At 46.7% G+C, this 13,804-nt stretch overlaps 2 protein-coding genes across 2 annotated transcripts; both read left to right on the top strand.

Annotated features, from left to right (window-relative positions):
* Positions 1 to 109: 109 nt before the first annotated feature.
* On the top strand, positions 110 to 1,852 carry LOC136625506 (actin, cytoplasmic type 5-like). Its single transcript, XM_066599717.1, has one exon. It carries the CDS (start codon positions 267 to 269, stop codon positions 1,395 to 1,397), a length of 1,131 nt encoding a protein of 376 aa, XP_066455814.1. The 5' UTR covers positions 110 to 266; the 3' UTR covers positions 1,398 to 1,852.
* A 4,571-nt stretch (positions 1,853 to 6,423) lies between these two features.
* On the top strand, positions 6,424 to 7,720 carry LOC136625505 (actin, cytoplasmic type 5-like). The gene has a single exon (XM_066599716.1). The coding sequence runs from the start codon at positions 6,533 to 6,535 to the stop codon at positions 7,661 to 7,663; it is 1,131 nt and encodes a 376-aa protein (XP_066455813.1). The 5' UTR covers positions 6,424 to 6,532; the 3' UTR covers positions 7,664 to 7,720.
* Positions 7,721 to 13,804: the final 6,084 nt, after the last annotated feature.

The following is a 13,804-nucleotide window of genomic DNA, read 5'->3' as shown; positions in this document are numbered from 1 at the left end:
GCCGCTTCCTATTGGATAATACATACTGTATCTCCACCCCTACTTCTGTCTGGCGCCAAAAGTGTGTGACGTAGCACGTGAGGATTTACCCAATGACGTGCATGGATACGATCACGTGATGCTAAAGAGCTACATTTAAATAGCGGTAGCGGCCCGAGTTACCAGTATGCTGTGAACCACCCAGAGTTCTACAAGCAGGAGAAGCCCTGAGCCAGCCTGTAACTACGGAACCTGATTGCCACGCCTTATCCACCTCTTAACTGAAAATGGCTGATGAAGAAGTTGCTGCCCTCGTTGTTGATAATGGATCCGGTATGTGTAAAGCTGGCTTTGCTGGAGATGATGCTCCCCGGGCTGTCTTCCCTTCCATTGTTGGCCGCCCAAGACATCAAGGTGTTATGGTTGGTATGGGCCAGAAGGACAGTTATGTGGGTGATGAAGCCCAGAGCAAGAGGGGTATTCTGACTCTGAAGTACCCTATTGAACATGGCATTGTCACTAACTGGGATGATATGGAGAAGATCTGGCATCACACCTTCTACAATGAGCTGCGTGTTGCTCCCGAAGAGCACCCTGTCCTGCTGACAGAAGCCCCCCTGAACCCCAAAGCCAACAGAGAAAAGATGACGCAGATCATGTTTGAAACCTTCAACACTCCAGCTATGTATGTTGCCATCCAGGCTGTGCTGTCCCTGTATGCCTCTGGCCGTACCACCGGTATCGTGATGGACTCTGGGGATGGTGTCACCCATACAGTGCCCATCTACGAAGGGTATGCCCTGCCTCATGCCATCCTGCGTCTGGACTTGGCTGGACGTGACCTGACAGACTACCTCATGAAGATCTTGACCGAGAGAGGCTACAGCTTCACCACCACGGCTGAAAGAGAAATAGTCCGTGATGTTAAGGAGAAGCTCTGCTACGTAGCTTTGGACTTTGAGCAGGAGATGTCAACTGCCGCTTCATCCTCCACCCTGGAAAAGAGTTACGAACTGCCTGATGGCCAGATCATCACCATTGGAAACGAGAGGTTCAGGTGTCCAGAGGCCCTCTTCCAGCCATCGTTCTTGGGTATGGAATCTTGCGGTATCCATGAAACCACCTTCAACTCCATCATGAAGTGCGACGTGGATATCCGCAAGGACTTGTATGCTAACACTGTCCTGTCCGGTGGTTCCACCATGTACCCGGGGATCTCTGACAGAATGCAGAGGGAAATTGCTGGCCTTGCTCCTAGCACAATGAAGATTAAAATTATTGCACCACCTGAGCGCAAATACTCCGTCTGGATTGGTGGCTCCATCTTGGCTTCTCTCTCCACCTTCCAACAGATGTGGATCAGCAAGCAGGAATACGATGAGTCCGGCCCATCCATCGTTCACCGCAAGTGCTTCTAAATGGACTTCTAGCGGATGTCTTGCGTTTGCTGTGTAAGTTCTTCATGCATAACCAACTTCTAAATGAACTTGCCCTTGGAATGTGAGACCCCCAAGTCACCACCTTTGGATTTTTTTATTTTCTTTATTTTTTCCTTGTAATCTAAGACTTGGACCTTTCTTTCAAACTCTCTTGGGGGGTGTGCTAGCATGTCTTTACCCTGGACACATCTGATAACAAATCTGAATGTTCATTTAAAGGGGTTATTGGGGGACACTTAACAAAAAATGTCTACTGTACCAAAATGCATGCTCTCCTTCCCAGGTCTTCTGCCAGCACCTGGTCCCTGCAGGTTCTTACTTCTGGGTGCAGGGAGCTGGAGATGTCACATGACCTTGTGTTAATGTCACAGCTCTGACAGTATTTTGAATTGTTCTGTATGCAATGTGTTTAAATAAATGCAGCAAAAAAACAACTGTTTGTTACTCCATTGTATCAGGATTTTCTCCTATGTATAAACCACTGCACACTGTTGAATTTGCCAGTATTAATGACCCTTGTGGCATGGTTGGGTAGTCCAAGGTTGAGGTTGCCGTATGTAAGGCTAACTTCACATACTGTAAATGCTGTATAAATTTCACAGCATTTATGGATTTTGCTACATTGTGTGAATTCTGTAAAAAAAAAAAACAAACAATGGCAAAATTCACAGCTTTCTGCTGCTGATCCACATGTGGATTTGGCCATCAGTTCCAATGCTTCCACGTCAAATTGACATGATGCGGAAATGCATGTTTGGGTTGGAATTCCACGTGTGGATTTAGCCCCCACTAATGGGCAAAATCCATGTGTGGATCCATGGCAAAAAGCTGTTCTTCAGAGGAGGAATTCGTGTAGTGAAGTCTGTCCTGTGACCATACCCTCCATAGTACAAGCCATGTAGAGATCTCAAAACGCTCCTTCACATGGAGTAAACTTCTAGACTCCTGGAGAAAATGCTGTGGATTGTAGCCCTTGGAATACAAGGATTAAAACCTCACCCTTAAGTTTGGGTTTTTGGCATATATCTGCTGCTGCAGATATGTGAGGGTGGTCTTGGGCTGCAGTAGCCAGTTTTCTTGGCATTTAAAAGGGTATTCCCAACTAGATCATGTTTCATGTAGTCTTTTAAGAGCAAGGTGTTCAAATGCTTTTGGTTGGGTCCCTTCCCCTCAGGGTGGCTTACTTGTTGCCATTAAACACAGCCACCACTGCTGTCTTTAGAGTATTTGCACTTCCCCTTCAGAGCACTGCAGCCTCTTACAGCAGCTAAAGATGGCCCCATATAGTGCTATATTGGGAAGTCTTCAGCTGTTGCATGGGGCTAAAAACAAGCAATGGAGCAAGGACTCTCAGAAGAAAAATGCAAGTACTCTTTAAGCAGTGGCATCAGCGTAAAGCACCTCTGGCAGGTTCTTGGGAGTGTGCTTCTTTAGCACAGTAGCTCCCAGCCACTGCTCATCCCCATAGAGATGAATAGGATAGCTCTGGCACATGTAGAATAATCTGTGCTGTCACATTCTCTATACTTGGGAGAGGCCCATACGCAAAACCACTTCTCTACATGTAGAGAGAACTGTGTACTTTGAAGGATTAAGCAGAGCATTGCCCCATGTTGCTTTCCTCCTTCCTGCAAAGCCTAAACTGCCAGGGAAGGGGAAACCCATGAAAACCGCTGTGAGGTAGGGAAAACCAGAGACCTTAAGGCCTCATGTCCACAGGGAAAAGAATTAAAATCCGCAGCGGATTTTAACTCTTCTCCCACCCGTGGATCCGCACCCCATAGGGAAGCATTGACCACCCGTGGGTAGATAAATACCGGTGGATGGTCAATAAAAGTGAATAAAAAAAAAAATATGGAGCATGAAGAAAAATGGACATGCTCCATTTAGGTGCGAGTCTCCCGTGGGGACGGCTCCCGCAGGCTTCTATGGAAGCCGTCTGGATCCGTGGGAGACCTAAAATAAACTTACCCACAGCAGACCGTGCAGATCTTCTTCTTCCCGGCCGGATCTTCCTTCTTCGGCCTGGTGCATGCGCGCGGCACGCTGCCGGCGGGCCGAGCACATCCGCCGGCCAAAGAAGATCTGGCCGCGAAGAAGAGAATATCTGCCCGGCCCGCTGCGGGAAAGTTTATTCTTCTTTTCAGCCCTCATGTCCGCGGGGCAGGAGGGACCCGCTACGGATTCTCCATGGGCCCGATTTTTTTTTTTTTTTTTTTTTTTTTAACCCTGTGGACATGAGGCCCTACACTACACTCCAATCCCGGGCAAACAAAAATGGCCAAAGCACTTCTGACTACCTGCATGCTGCTTCAGTATGCATCATTAGTCTAAGACACTACACCTGCTCTGATTGGCCGGTCAGCAGCATGTAGTGTCCTAGACTAACAATGCATAGTATATAGTGTGCACCCAGTAGTCGAAGTGGATTGGTTATCTTTTGTCCAAGGCCAGAGGGTTGTTTTAACCCTTAATTTGTGTCCATCTAGCTGTACTGTTCCTGAGTGCTCTGTGGGCATTAAGCTGATTATATGCTTATAATACACCTGCTGCTCTAGTGTCTCCCATCCCTCACCAAGTATCTACCACTGCTTGCTTCCATCCAGGTATGTGAGCCAGCTGTGTTATAGCAGCTCCATGTGTATATAAACTGATTATCAGTGCGATGGCTCTCATTTGCCACAGTATGCCGTGGGGGCTTTCCCTATATAAAAGCAGGAAGAGAGCTAGCATACTGTGGGTGAGGCTTGCACAGTGAAGTCCAACTTAAAGTGTGTTCTGAAATGCTGCAGCATTTCAGAATAAAACAGGCACATTACCCCATGGATATCTGTCCTGGGCTTATGCTGCCCTTGGCTTGGGCAGCATGAACATGAATCATTTTAACATACCACCTAGTTCAGTGTTCTGATTGACTTAATGGCCTCTAGAGCCACTGGAGAACAGTTGTGTATTAGCGATGTTTCTTTTTTTCTTCCCTCTCACCCCTCCCCTCAATGAGAACACATTCAAAGGCTAAAAGCTCTTTTTTTTTACACAGGATGACTATCAAGCAGTTCAGTGCCTACCAGCTTTCCCAGCACTGATCACTCGTGTTTTCATATAGGAGTGATCACTGCTTGGAAGGCGGAGTGCTGGAGGTTGTTCTGGCTGCACACCTCTGGTCACAGGCAGTTTTTCATAGATGAATGGCTACCTGTTTACAGCAACTAATGCAGTGACAGGCTGACAATTATCTGCATCATAGAGCCATTTTATTCTTCCCCTGCATGTGTTTACACTGCGCAATTGTCCAACCTGCGTGATCTAACAAGCATTTTGTATGAATCATGCTGTACAAAAGGGCTTTGAATTTTTCTGAAGTTAAAAACGTAAAGGCTGATTTAGACAACAATTTTTGCTCAAAGCCATCTTTTTAGCAATAATTGTATCTAACTGCACTGACATTGTGCAGCTTTCGTTAAGCTGTCGCTCATCGTTTTCTTTCAGCAAGCTGAAAGATCAGGTATTCACAGCGGGATACAGCTGATACTATTGTTTCAGCTGTATCCTGCTCCCTAAAGCCAGGCAGGGTATGAAGAACAGAGTGGTCAAGCTGTGTTCTTCATACCCCGCTTGGCTCTATAAAAGCTGGGTGTTCATAACAGAGAACAGCTGGATGCAGAAGATAAGCAGCCCCACTTGTCTTCTGCCATCCCCTGCTTGGAGTGCTCGGCTGAATAACAGCCGGGTGCTCTGCGCGGGGAACAGCTGGACGCAGAAGGCAAGCGGCCCCGCTTGTCTTCTGCATCCCCTGTTCGGAGCGCAAGGTACTTGCTGAAACGTTGAGCAATCACCTTGCGCTGTAAAAAAAAAAAAGCACATTTATTGCTCAAAAGACTTATTTTTGAGCGATAATGGTTGTCTCTAAACCAGGCTTAACTTAATGGATGTCTGATGCAAACAGATCTGGCAAAAGTTGCTTCCGTAAGGGGCCATTTACAGGCAAAGATGATCGCTCAAAATTTGTCAGAGTTTTGAGCGATCAGTTTGCATTACTAATGGGCTAATCACCCCTTTAGTAGCTAACTAGCTTCACTTGTATGTATTTAGAGAACAGCGAGTGGTTTGTTATCTAAATACATCTTTGTTCTGCCATGGGCAGTAGGCTCCATACAATGTTAGCAGCGTTACCTGCAGAGAACACAGCATTGGGATGTCTGCTTTTATGCTGAGCTCGGCGATGGACGAAGAGTGCGCAATACTACTGTCCCCATACTAAGTCACTACCTTATGACTGGACATGCTGGGGAGCAGCATACGGACTACCAGACAGACATCTGCAGGCAGCCATACCATGAGGTTGTATCCACCAGAAGGAGAGGCACCTGGTGGGGTTCGGCCTGGCCAGCCTCTCTTGCATGTCCCACGCCCCCCCCCGACAGGACAGCAATTCCTGCTGCCTGAGCTACCACCCCATGATTAACAGCCAGGAGGCTGCCTGTGGAGTGCAGCTCTGTGCCATTACCTGAGCCTCCCGCCTGATCTCCTATAAGCCTAGCCGGCCAGCACACAGTACCAGCCAGCTGGGCAGGAGCAGAGGGACCTGGTGGAACTCACGATTCAAAGTATCCCTAAGCAGCTGCCACAGCTGGTGCCTGACCCCTCCTCCCAATGGACACATGATCAGCTTAGTGCCCAGCGAGGCCTTAAATGCCCAGCATGTACCACAAGTGCAGGACCCCATCCGTCACATCCCAAGTAACAAGGCAATGACTGGTTCCTCTGCCCAGAGTTTCCTTTAAAAAAGCAGTTTCCCTGTCAGTGGTTTCTTAGGGGAGGAACTTGTCTGCATCTATGTCATTTCCTGCCGTTTTCTATTGGATAATACATACTGTAACTCCACCCCTACTGCTACCCGACACCAAAAGTGTGTGACAAAGCACATGTGGATTTACCCAATGACGTGCGTGGATGTGATCATGTGATGCTAAAGAGCTACATTTAAATAGCAGTAGCAGTCCTAGCTGTCAGTATGCTGTGAACCAGCCAGAGTTCCACAAGCAGGAGAAGCCCTGAGCCAGCTGGTAACTACTGAACCTGATTGCACCGCTTTATCCACCTCTTAACTGAAAATGGCTGATGAAGAAGTTGCTGCCCTCGTTGTTGATAATGGATCTGGTATGTGCAAAGCTGGCTTTGCTGGAGATGATGCTCCCCGGGCTGTCTTTCCTTCCATTGTTGGCCGCCCAAGACATCAAGGTGTCATGGTTGGTATGGGCCAGAAGGACAGTTATGTGGGTGATGAAGCCCAGAGCAAGAGGGGTATCCTGACTCTGAAGTACCCTATTGAACATGGCATTGTCACTAACTGGGATGATATGGAGAAGATCTGGCATCACACCTTCTATAATGAGCTTCGTGTTGCTCCCGAAGAGCACCCTGTCCTGCTGACAGAAGCCCCCCTGAACCCCAAAGCCAACAGAGAAAAGATGACACAGATCATGTTTGAAACCTTCAACACTCCAGCTATGTATGTTGCCATCCAGGCTGTGCTGTCCCTGTATGCCTCTGGCCGTACCACCGGTATCGTGATGGACTCTGGGGATGGTGTCACCCATACAGTGCCCATCTACGAAGGTTATGCCCTGCCTCATGCCATCCTGCGTCTGGACTTGGCTGGACGTGACCTGACAGACTACCTCATGAAGATCTTGACCGAGAGAGGCTACAGCTTCACCACCACGGCTGAAAGAGAAATAGTCCGTGATGTTAAGGAGAAGCTCTGCTATGTAGCTTTGGACTTTGAGCAGGAGATGTCAACCGCCACTTCATCCTCCACCCTGGAAAAGAGCTACGAACTGCCTGATGGCCAGATCATCACCATTGGAAACGAGAGGTTCAGGTGTCCAGAGGCCCTCTTCCAGCCATCGTTCTTGGGTATGGAATCTTGCGGTATCCATGAAACCACCTTCAACTCCATCATGAAGTGCGATGTAGATATCCGCAAGGACTTGTATGCTAACACTGTCCTGTCTGGTGGTTCCACCATGTACCCAGGGATCTCTGACAGAATGCAGAGGGAAATTGCTGGCCTTGCTCCTAGCACAATGAAGATTAAAATTATTGCACCACCTGAGCGCAAATACTCTGTCTGGATTGGTGGCTCCATCTTGGCTTCTCTCTCCACCTTCCAACAGATGTGGATCAGCAAGCAGGAATACGATGAGTCCGGCCCATCCATCGTTCACCGCAAGTGCTTCTAAATGGACTTCTAGCAGATGTCTTGCGTTTGCTGCGTAAGTTCTTCATACATAACCAACTTCCAAATGAACTTGCCCTCAGAATGTGAGACCACCCCCCCCCCCCCCCCCCCCAGTCACCACCTTGTTGGGGATGTCTTTTCTTGTAACATAAGACTTGCACTTTTCTTTCAAACTCATTTCTGGGGTGTGTGCTCGCATATCTATACCCTGGACACATCTGATGCCAAATCTGGCTAGCGTTTGATTTGGATGTTCATTTAAAAGGGGTTATCTTGGGACACTTGACAAAAAGTCTACTGTGCCAAAATACATGCTCTCCTTCCCTGGTCTTCTGCCACTCCTGCTCTGCCAGCGCCTGGTCCTTACTTCTAGGTGCAGGGAGCTGGAAATGTCACATGACCGTGTGTTGGTAATGTCATGGCTGACAGTGTTTTGAAATGTCTTGTATGCAATATGTTATATAAATAAATGCAGCAAAAAAGAGAACAAGTGAAGTTGTTACTTTCGAGTGTGAGGATTTTCCTCCATGTATTCTTTTGCAGTGTGCCGACAATTAGAAATATTTGTCAGTATTAATGACCCTTTTGGGGAGGGTGGCAGTCTGAGGTTGCTGATGTGATATGGTAAGGTTTAGGCCAACTTCACACACTGTAAATGCATAATTCCTACAGCATTTATGGAACTTGCTAATTCTGTGTGAATTCTGCTTTCAAAAACCATTGCAAAATCCACAGCTTTCTGCTGCTGGTCCACATATGGACTTAGTCCTGTCAGTGGGCAAAATCTCCACACAGGCTTTCATGTTGAGAACTGACCTGTCTGTTTGATACAGAAATGCATCTTTGTGTTGAAATTCCACATGTGCTTTTTGCCCAATTCATGGGGCTAAAGCCACATGTGGATCCATGGCAGAAAGCTGTTTTTCAAAGGAGGAATTCATGCAGTGAAGTATGTCCTGATCTCAAAACACTCCTTCACATGGAGTAGAAAACTAGATTCCTTGTGGAAATGCTGTGGGTTTTAGCTCTTAAAATCCAGGGATTAAAACCTCACAATTTCAGTATGGATTTTTGGCATATCTGTTGGTTTTCTGCTGCAGATATGCAATGTGCGAGGGTGGTCTTGGGCTGCAGTAGCCAATATTCTTAGCATTTAAAAGGGTATTCCCAACTTGATGATGTTTTGTATAGTTCCCTTTTGGGAGTAGCAAAGTGTTCAAGTGCTTTTGGGTGTGTTTTCTCTGCTGTCCTCAGGGTGGCTTACTTGTTGCTAATTGAATACAGCCACCACTGCTGTCCTTGGAGTATTTGCACTTTCCCCTTTGGAGCACTCCTGCCCCATGGCCTGTCTGCAGCCTCTTAAAGCAGCTAAAGATGGCCCCATATAGTGCTATATTGGGCAGTCTTCAGCTGTTGGAAGGGGTTAAAAACAGGTGATAGAGAAGGGTGCTCAGAAGAAAAGTGCAGGTGTTCTTTAATCAGTGGCACCAGAGTAAAGCACCTCTCTGGCAGGTTCTTGGGAGTGTGCTTCTTTAGCACAGTAGCTCCCAGCCACTGCTCATCCCCCATAGAGATGAATAGGATAGCTCTGGCACATGTAGAATAGTCTGTGCTGTCACATTCTCTATACTTGAGAGGCCCATACGCAAAACGCTTCTCTACATGTAGAGAGAACTGTGTACTTTGCTGGAAGGAGGGAAGCAACATGGGGCAATGCTCCACTTCATCCTTCAAAGCCTAAACTGCCAGCGGAGGGGAAACTCATGAAAAACAATGGTGAGGTAGGGGATACCAGAGACCTTAAAGCAACCCTCCAATCCTGGGCAAACAAAGATGGCCAAACTATTTCTCTGACTACCTGATGCACACTACTTCAGTATGCATCATTAATCTCAGACACTACACCTGCTCTGATTGGCTGGTCAGCAGCATGTAGTGTCCTAGATTAACCATGCGTAGTATATAGTGTGCACCCAGTAGTTTGGTTATCTCTTGTCCAGGGGCAGAGGGTTGTTTTAACCCTTAATTTGTGTCCACATCTAGCTGTACTGTTACTGAATGCCCACAGAGCACAAGCTGATCCCATGCTTGTAATACACCTGCTGCTCTAATATCTCCCATCACTCACCAAGCATCTGCCACTGCTTGCTTCCACCCAGGTATGTGAGCAAGCTGTGTTATAGCAGCTACATGTATGTAAACTGCTTATCAGCACAATGGCTCCCATTTGCCACAGTATGCAGAGTGTTGGCTTTCCCTATATAAAAGCAGGGAGAGAGCTGGCATACTGTGGGCAAGGCTGGCACATCTCAGCGGAGTCAAACTTAGTGTGCTTATTCTGAAACACTGTTGCGTTTCAGAATTAAAACAGGCATGTTACCCCATAAATCTGTCCTGGGCTCATGCTGCCCTTGTCTTGGGCAGCATGCACATAATAGAATCCCTTTAACATACCGCTTTCTTCGGTGTTCTGATTGACTTAACATCTGGAGAACAGTCTTGTGTATTTAGTGCTTTTTCTCAATGAGAACACTTTCAAAGGCTAAAGCTCTTTTTACATGGGATGACTATCAAGCAGCTCAGTGCCTACCAGCCTTCCCAGCACTGATCACTCATGTGTGTTTACATAGGAGTGATTACCGCTAGGTGGGCAGAGTGTACTGGAAGTTGTTCTGGCTACACACCTGTTCATAGTAAACAGGCAGTTGGTCATAGATGAATGACTGCCTGTTTACAGCAGCCAATGCAATGACAAGCGAACAGTTTTCATCTGCATGATGGATCCAATTGGCTTTATTTTTCCCGCATGTTTACACTGCGCAATTGTGCAAACTGCTCACTTGCTGTGCAAATGGGCTTTGAATCATCCTGAAGCTGAAAATGAAGCTTTCATTGTGTAAAGGTTGGCATAAGCGTTCTTTTGCATCAGTCAGGATGGATTCACACTAGCATTTGGCTCTTCTGTTATAATTAAGTGGCTCCACCTTTTAGCACCATTGATTTCAATAGGGTTTTTAAAAACAAAGCTTTCTGCCTCATTGGGTTTCTGTTTTATAATTGAAATGGCGGTCTGCAATGCTATTTGTCAGTACAAAGGTAACTGCACAGAGGCAAACTAAGATCTGGTTTTCAAAAACCTATTGAAATCAACTATGGTAAATGTAGATCCATTTAATTTGTCTCTCCGCTTCAAAAATGGTAAATATACGGGAAGCCAAAATGGAGACTGAATGCACCCTAAGGGCTCCTGGGAATCGCGATATTGCCCTCACAAAATTGCAAATTTGCTCATGAGATGTCTAAGTGTCAGTGATGCTTTTCTTGCAAAAACACTGCTACCCCTTGCAACTTTCTCATGATAGACGAGCAGTTTCTAATGTTAAAGCATTGCACAAAAATTGAAAGTTCATGCTTTACAGTTAAGGCTGGGTTCCCACACGACTTATTCCTGGCGGAAATCTCGTGATTTGGCCGCAGTGAGATTTCCGCTGGGAAAGCTCTTCTTTAAAATCTGCGGCTTGGCCACACGCTTTTCCGTTGCGCCCAGCGCTCCATAGAGAGCGCGGCTGCAACAGAAAAAAAAAAAATGGACATGCAGCCGGCGAATCCGCGCTGGCTTTTGCCGGCTTTGCCGTGATGGATTCGCCATCCCATTTCTGAGAAATCTCGTCCACATGGCTGGCTAATCCTGGGATTAGCGGCCGCTGGCAGACTTGCTGTGGCGAAATTCCCGGGCGGATTTGCTGTGTTTTTACATCTTGCCTAAGTGGGCTTTAATCCGCCGAGGATGTAAAAACATGTATCCTGCAGGGATAAAAGCCATGTGGGCTATGGACGTGACAGCTCCATGTTGTCGGTGCCCGGAGGTAGCTGACAACATGGAGCTGTTGTCCTGGGCTGCAGGGATCCCCTACGGCAATGCGATTGGGGACTCCCTGCAGCCCCCCTCAATTGCATTAAATTAAAAAAAAAAATTAGATTCAGCTGCCCTCGTGGATTGGATCCATGGACGTAGCTGAGATTACTCACCCCGGTCCTCCATGCTGTCCCAAGATAATGGCGATCTCATAAAAGTTCCTTTAAAAAGTTGAAGCTTCATCTCCCCTTACCGATGCCATCGGTGAGAGGAGATGAAACATCTTACTGGAGGCCTCTGCATTTCGACCCCCGATGCGATCATCCTCCATAGACCTTTCCGGCTTCTGCACATGCGCCCCCCGGCAAAACGATGGACACATTCGTAGGAGCCGGAGAGCCCAGGAAATTTTAAATCTCTTTGCTCCCGGTGACCAGCGGTCACTGAGAGCCTGGAGCAGTGACTGGTGGCCTGGTTTAGCGGTCCCCGGGTACGTGATAAAAAAAAAAAGTAGCGATCTACCATTAGGCTGGTCTCACACAACTGGATAGAAATTAGATTCCGCATGCGTTTGATCAGCGGTAGTACACAGATCAATCAAATGCATTGGATTGCACAATGCCGCTCAAAATAGCGTGTCAGAATTTCGTAGTCACTCACAGAAAGCAGCATGTTCTATTTTACTGCGGATATCTGCGACATAGAGCCCATTATGCTCTATGGTTGTGGATATATCCACAGCCCATATGCAATTACATTGTGTACGGGCTGCGGCGCTGGAAATATAAACAAAGGTATACAGCGCATGGCTCCCTGTGAGTACGCAGTTATGTGCAGTACACGGCCGGGCTCAAAGCTGCGAGCCGATGCGGATTCCACATACGGCTTTGTGAGCCCGGCATTATTCAGATCACTACCTGTAATACGTAATTTGCAAGGAGCCTTTGGAACGCTCGCCTTCCTGCAGCTCCAGCAGCAGCTTGTTGAGCGCCTTTTGTTTGAGACTGCAACACACCAGAAAGCTTACAAAGCCTCACAGAGCGCTATTCTTTACACCCCATCCCTGCCGCTCAGGTCAAGAAATACCCCCCAAAAAAGTATGGGAGGGGGAGGGATACCCAGTTTTATTGCCCCATGTGCCCATCCCAACCAGCCTCCGTAATTACCCGTCTTCGAACATACCACAAAGGTGAGGGATTATTTTTAGGGAGTCAATTTTTTTTCTATACACTTGGGCAATGGGGCCTGGAATTTATTCAGTTGTGCCCTGAAATCCAATGGGTGTTCCCTCCATTATAGGCCTAGCCTATAAGTAGATTGGGGCAACAATGGGTATGTTTCTGAACACAGGACAAACAGGGGTATCCATTTTGGGGTGAAAGTCTTAATTCATATGTGAGCTGTACAAAAAAAACCTGTTCTTAAAATGACATAATTGCCCAAAAAGATGAAAATCTTAATTACTTACTTTTGCTTTGCTTAGATTCATTCAAAAATTGTGGGGTCAAAATACGCTGCACACCCCTAGATGAATTCATTAGGGGTCTAGTCTTCAAAATGGGGTCATTTGTGGGGGTTATTTATAGTTTTGGCCACTTAAGGGCTCTACTAGTGTGCTATGGGGCCTGAAACACCCTCAAGCAAAATGTCTGTTCTGAAAGCCACCGGCTGCTTCTTTCGATTTGGGCTCCGTTGTGCATACAAACATAATATTAGGGCCACAATGGGTATGTTTCTGAACAAGGGACAAACGGGTATCCATTTTGGGGTGTAGATTCCCATTTTCATGTGCACTATAGAGGGGAAAAAAAACTTGCTATAAAATGACATATTTGCAAAAATATGAAATTTTATTTTTTCTCTAAATTACATAAAGGCCTCATGTCCGCTAGCAAAATTGAATTGCGGAATTTGCATTTAATTTTGCCCATAGGGAATCATTGGCCATCCGCGGTCAATTAAATTGAATTTTGCACCCACTGATGGCATTTTAATAGATTTGCGGGTTTTCCGCATGGGAGAAAAAACGCGGCATGCTCCATTTTACCGCGGATCGGCCACATTGCTAGCAATGGGTGTGGATATCCGCATGAAAAAAAAAAACCATTTAAAGCAAATCCGTGCGGAATCTACGCGGGTTGTATTTTTCTAGTGGCTTCATGTCTACGGGGAAAAGAAGAATTAAAATCCGCAGCGGATTTTAACTCTTCTCCCGCGTGCGGATCCGCACCCCATAGAGATGCATTGACCACCTGCTGGCAGATAAATACCCGCAGATGGTCAATA

Source organism: Eleutherodactylus coqui, chromosome 4, assembly GCF_035609145.1.
Source record: "Eleutherodactylus coqui strain aEleCoq1 chromosome 4, aEleCoq1.hap1, whole genome shotgun sequence".
Taxonomy (NCBI): Eukaryota; Metazoa; Chordata; class Amphibia; order Anura; family Eleutherodactylidae; genus Eleutherodactylus; species Eleutherodactylus coqui.
Note: the sequence above shows the minus strand (reverse complement) of the source record. Positions and strands in the feature narration are given on the sequence as shown.

Excerpts from the sequence above, each read along its gene's own strand:
- LOC136625506 (XM_066599717.1), top strand. The coding sequence starts at position 267 with ATGGCTGATGAAGAAGTTGCTGCCCTCGTTGTTGATAATGGATCCGGT.
- LOC136625505 (XM_066599716.1), top strand. The coding sequence starts at position 6,533 with ATGGCTGATGAAGAAGTTGCTGCCCTCGTTGTTGATAATGGATCTGGT.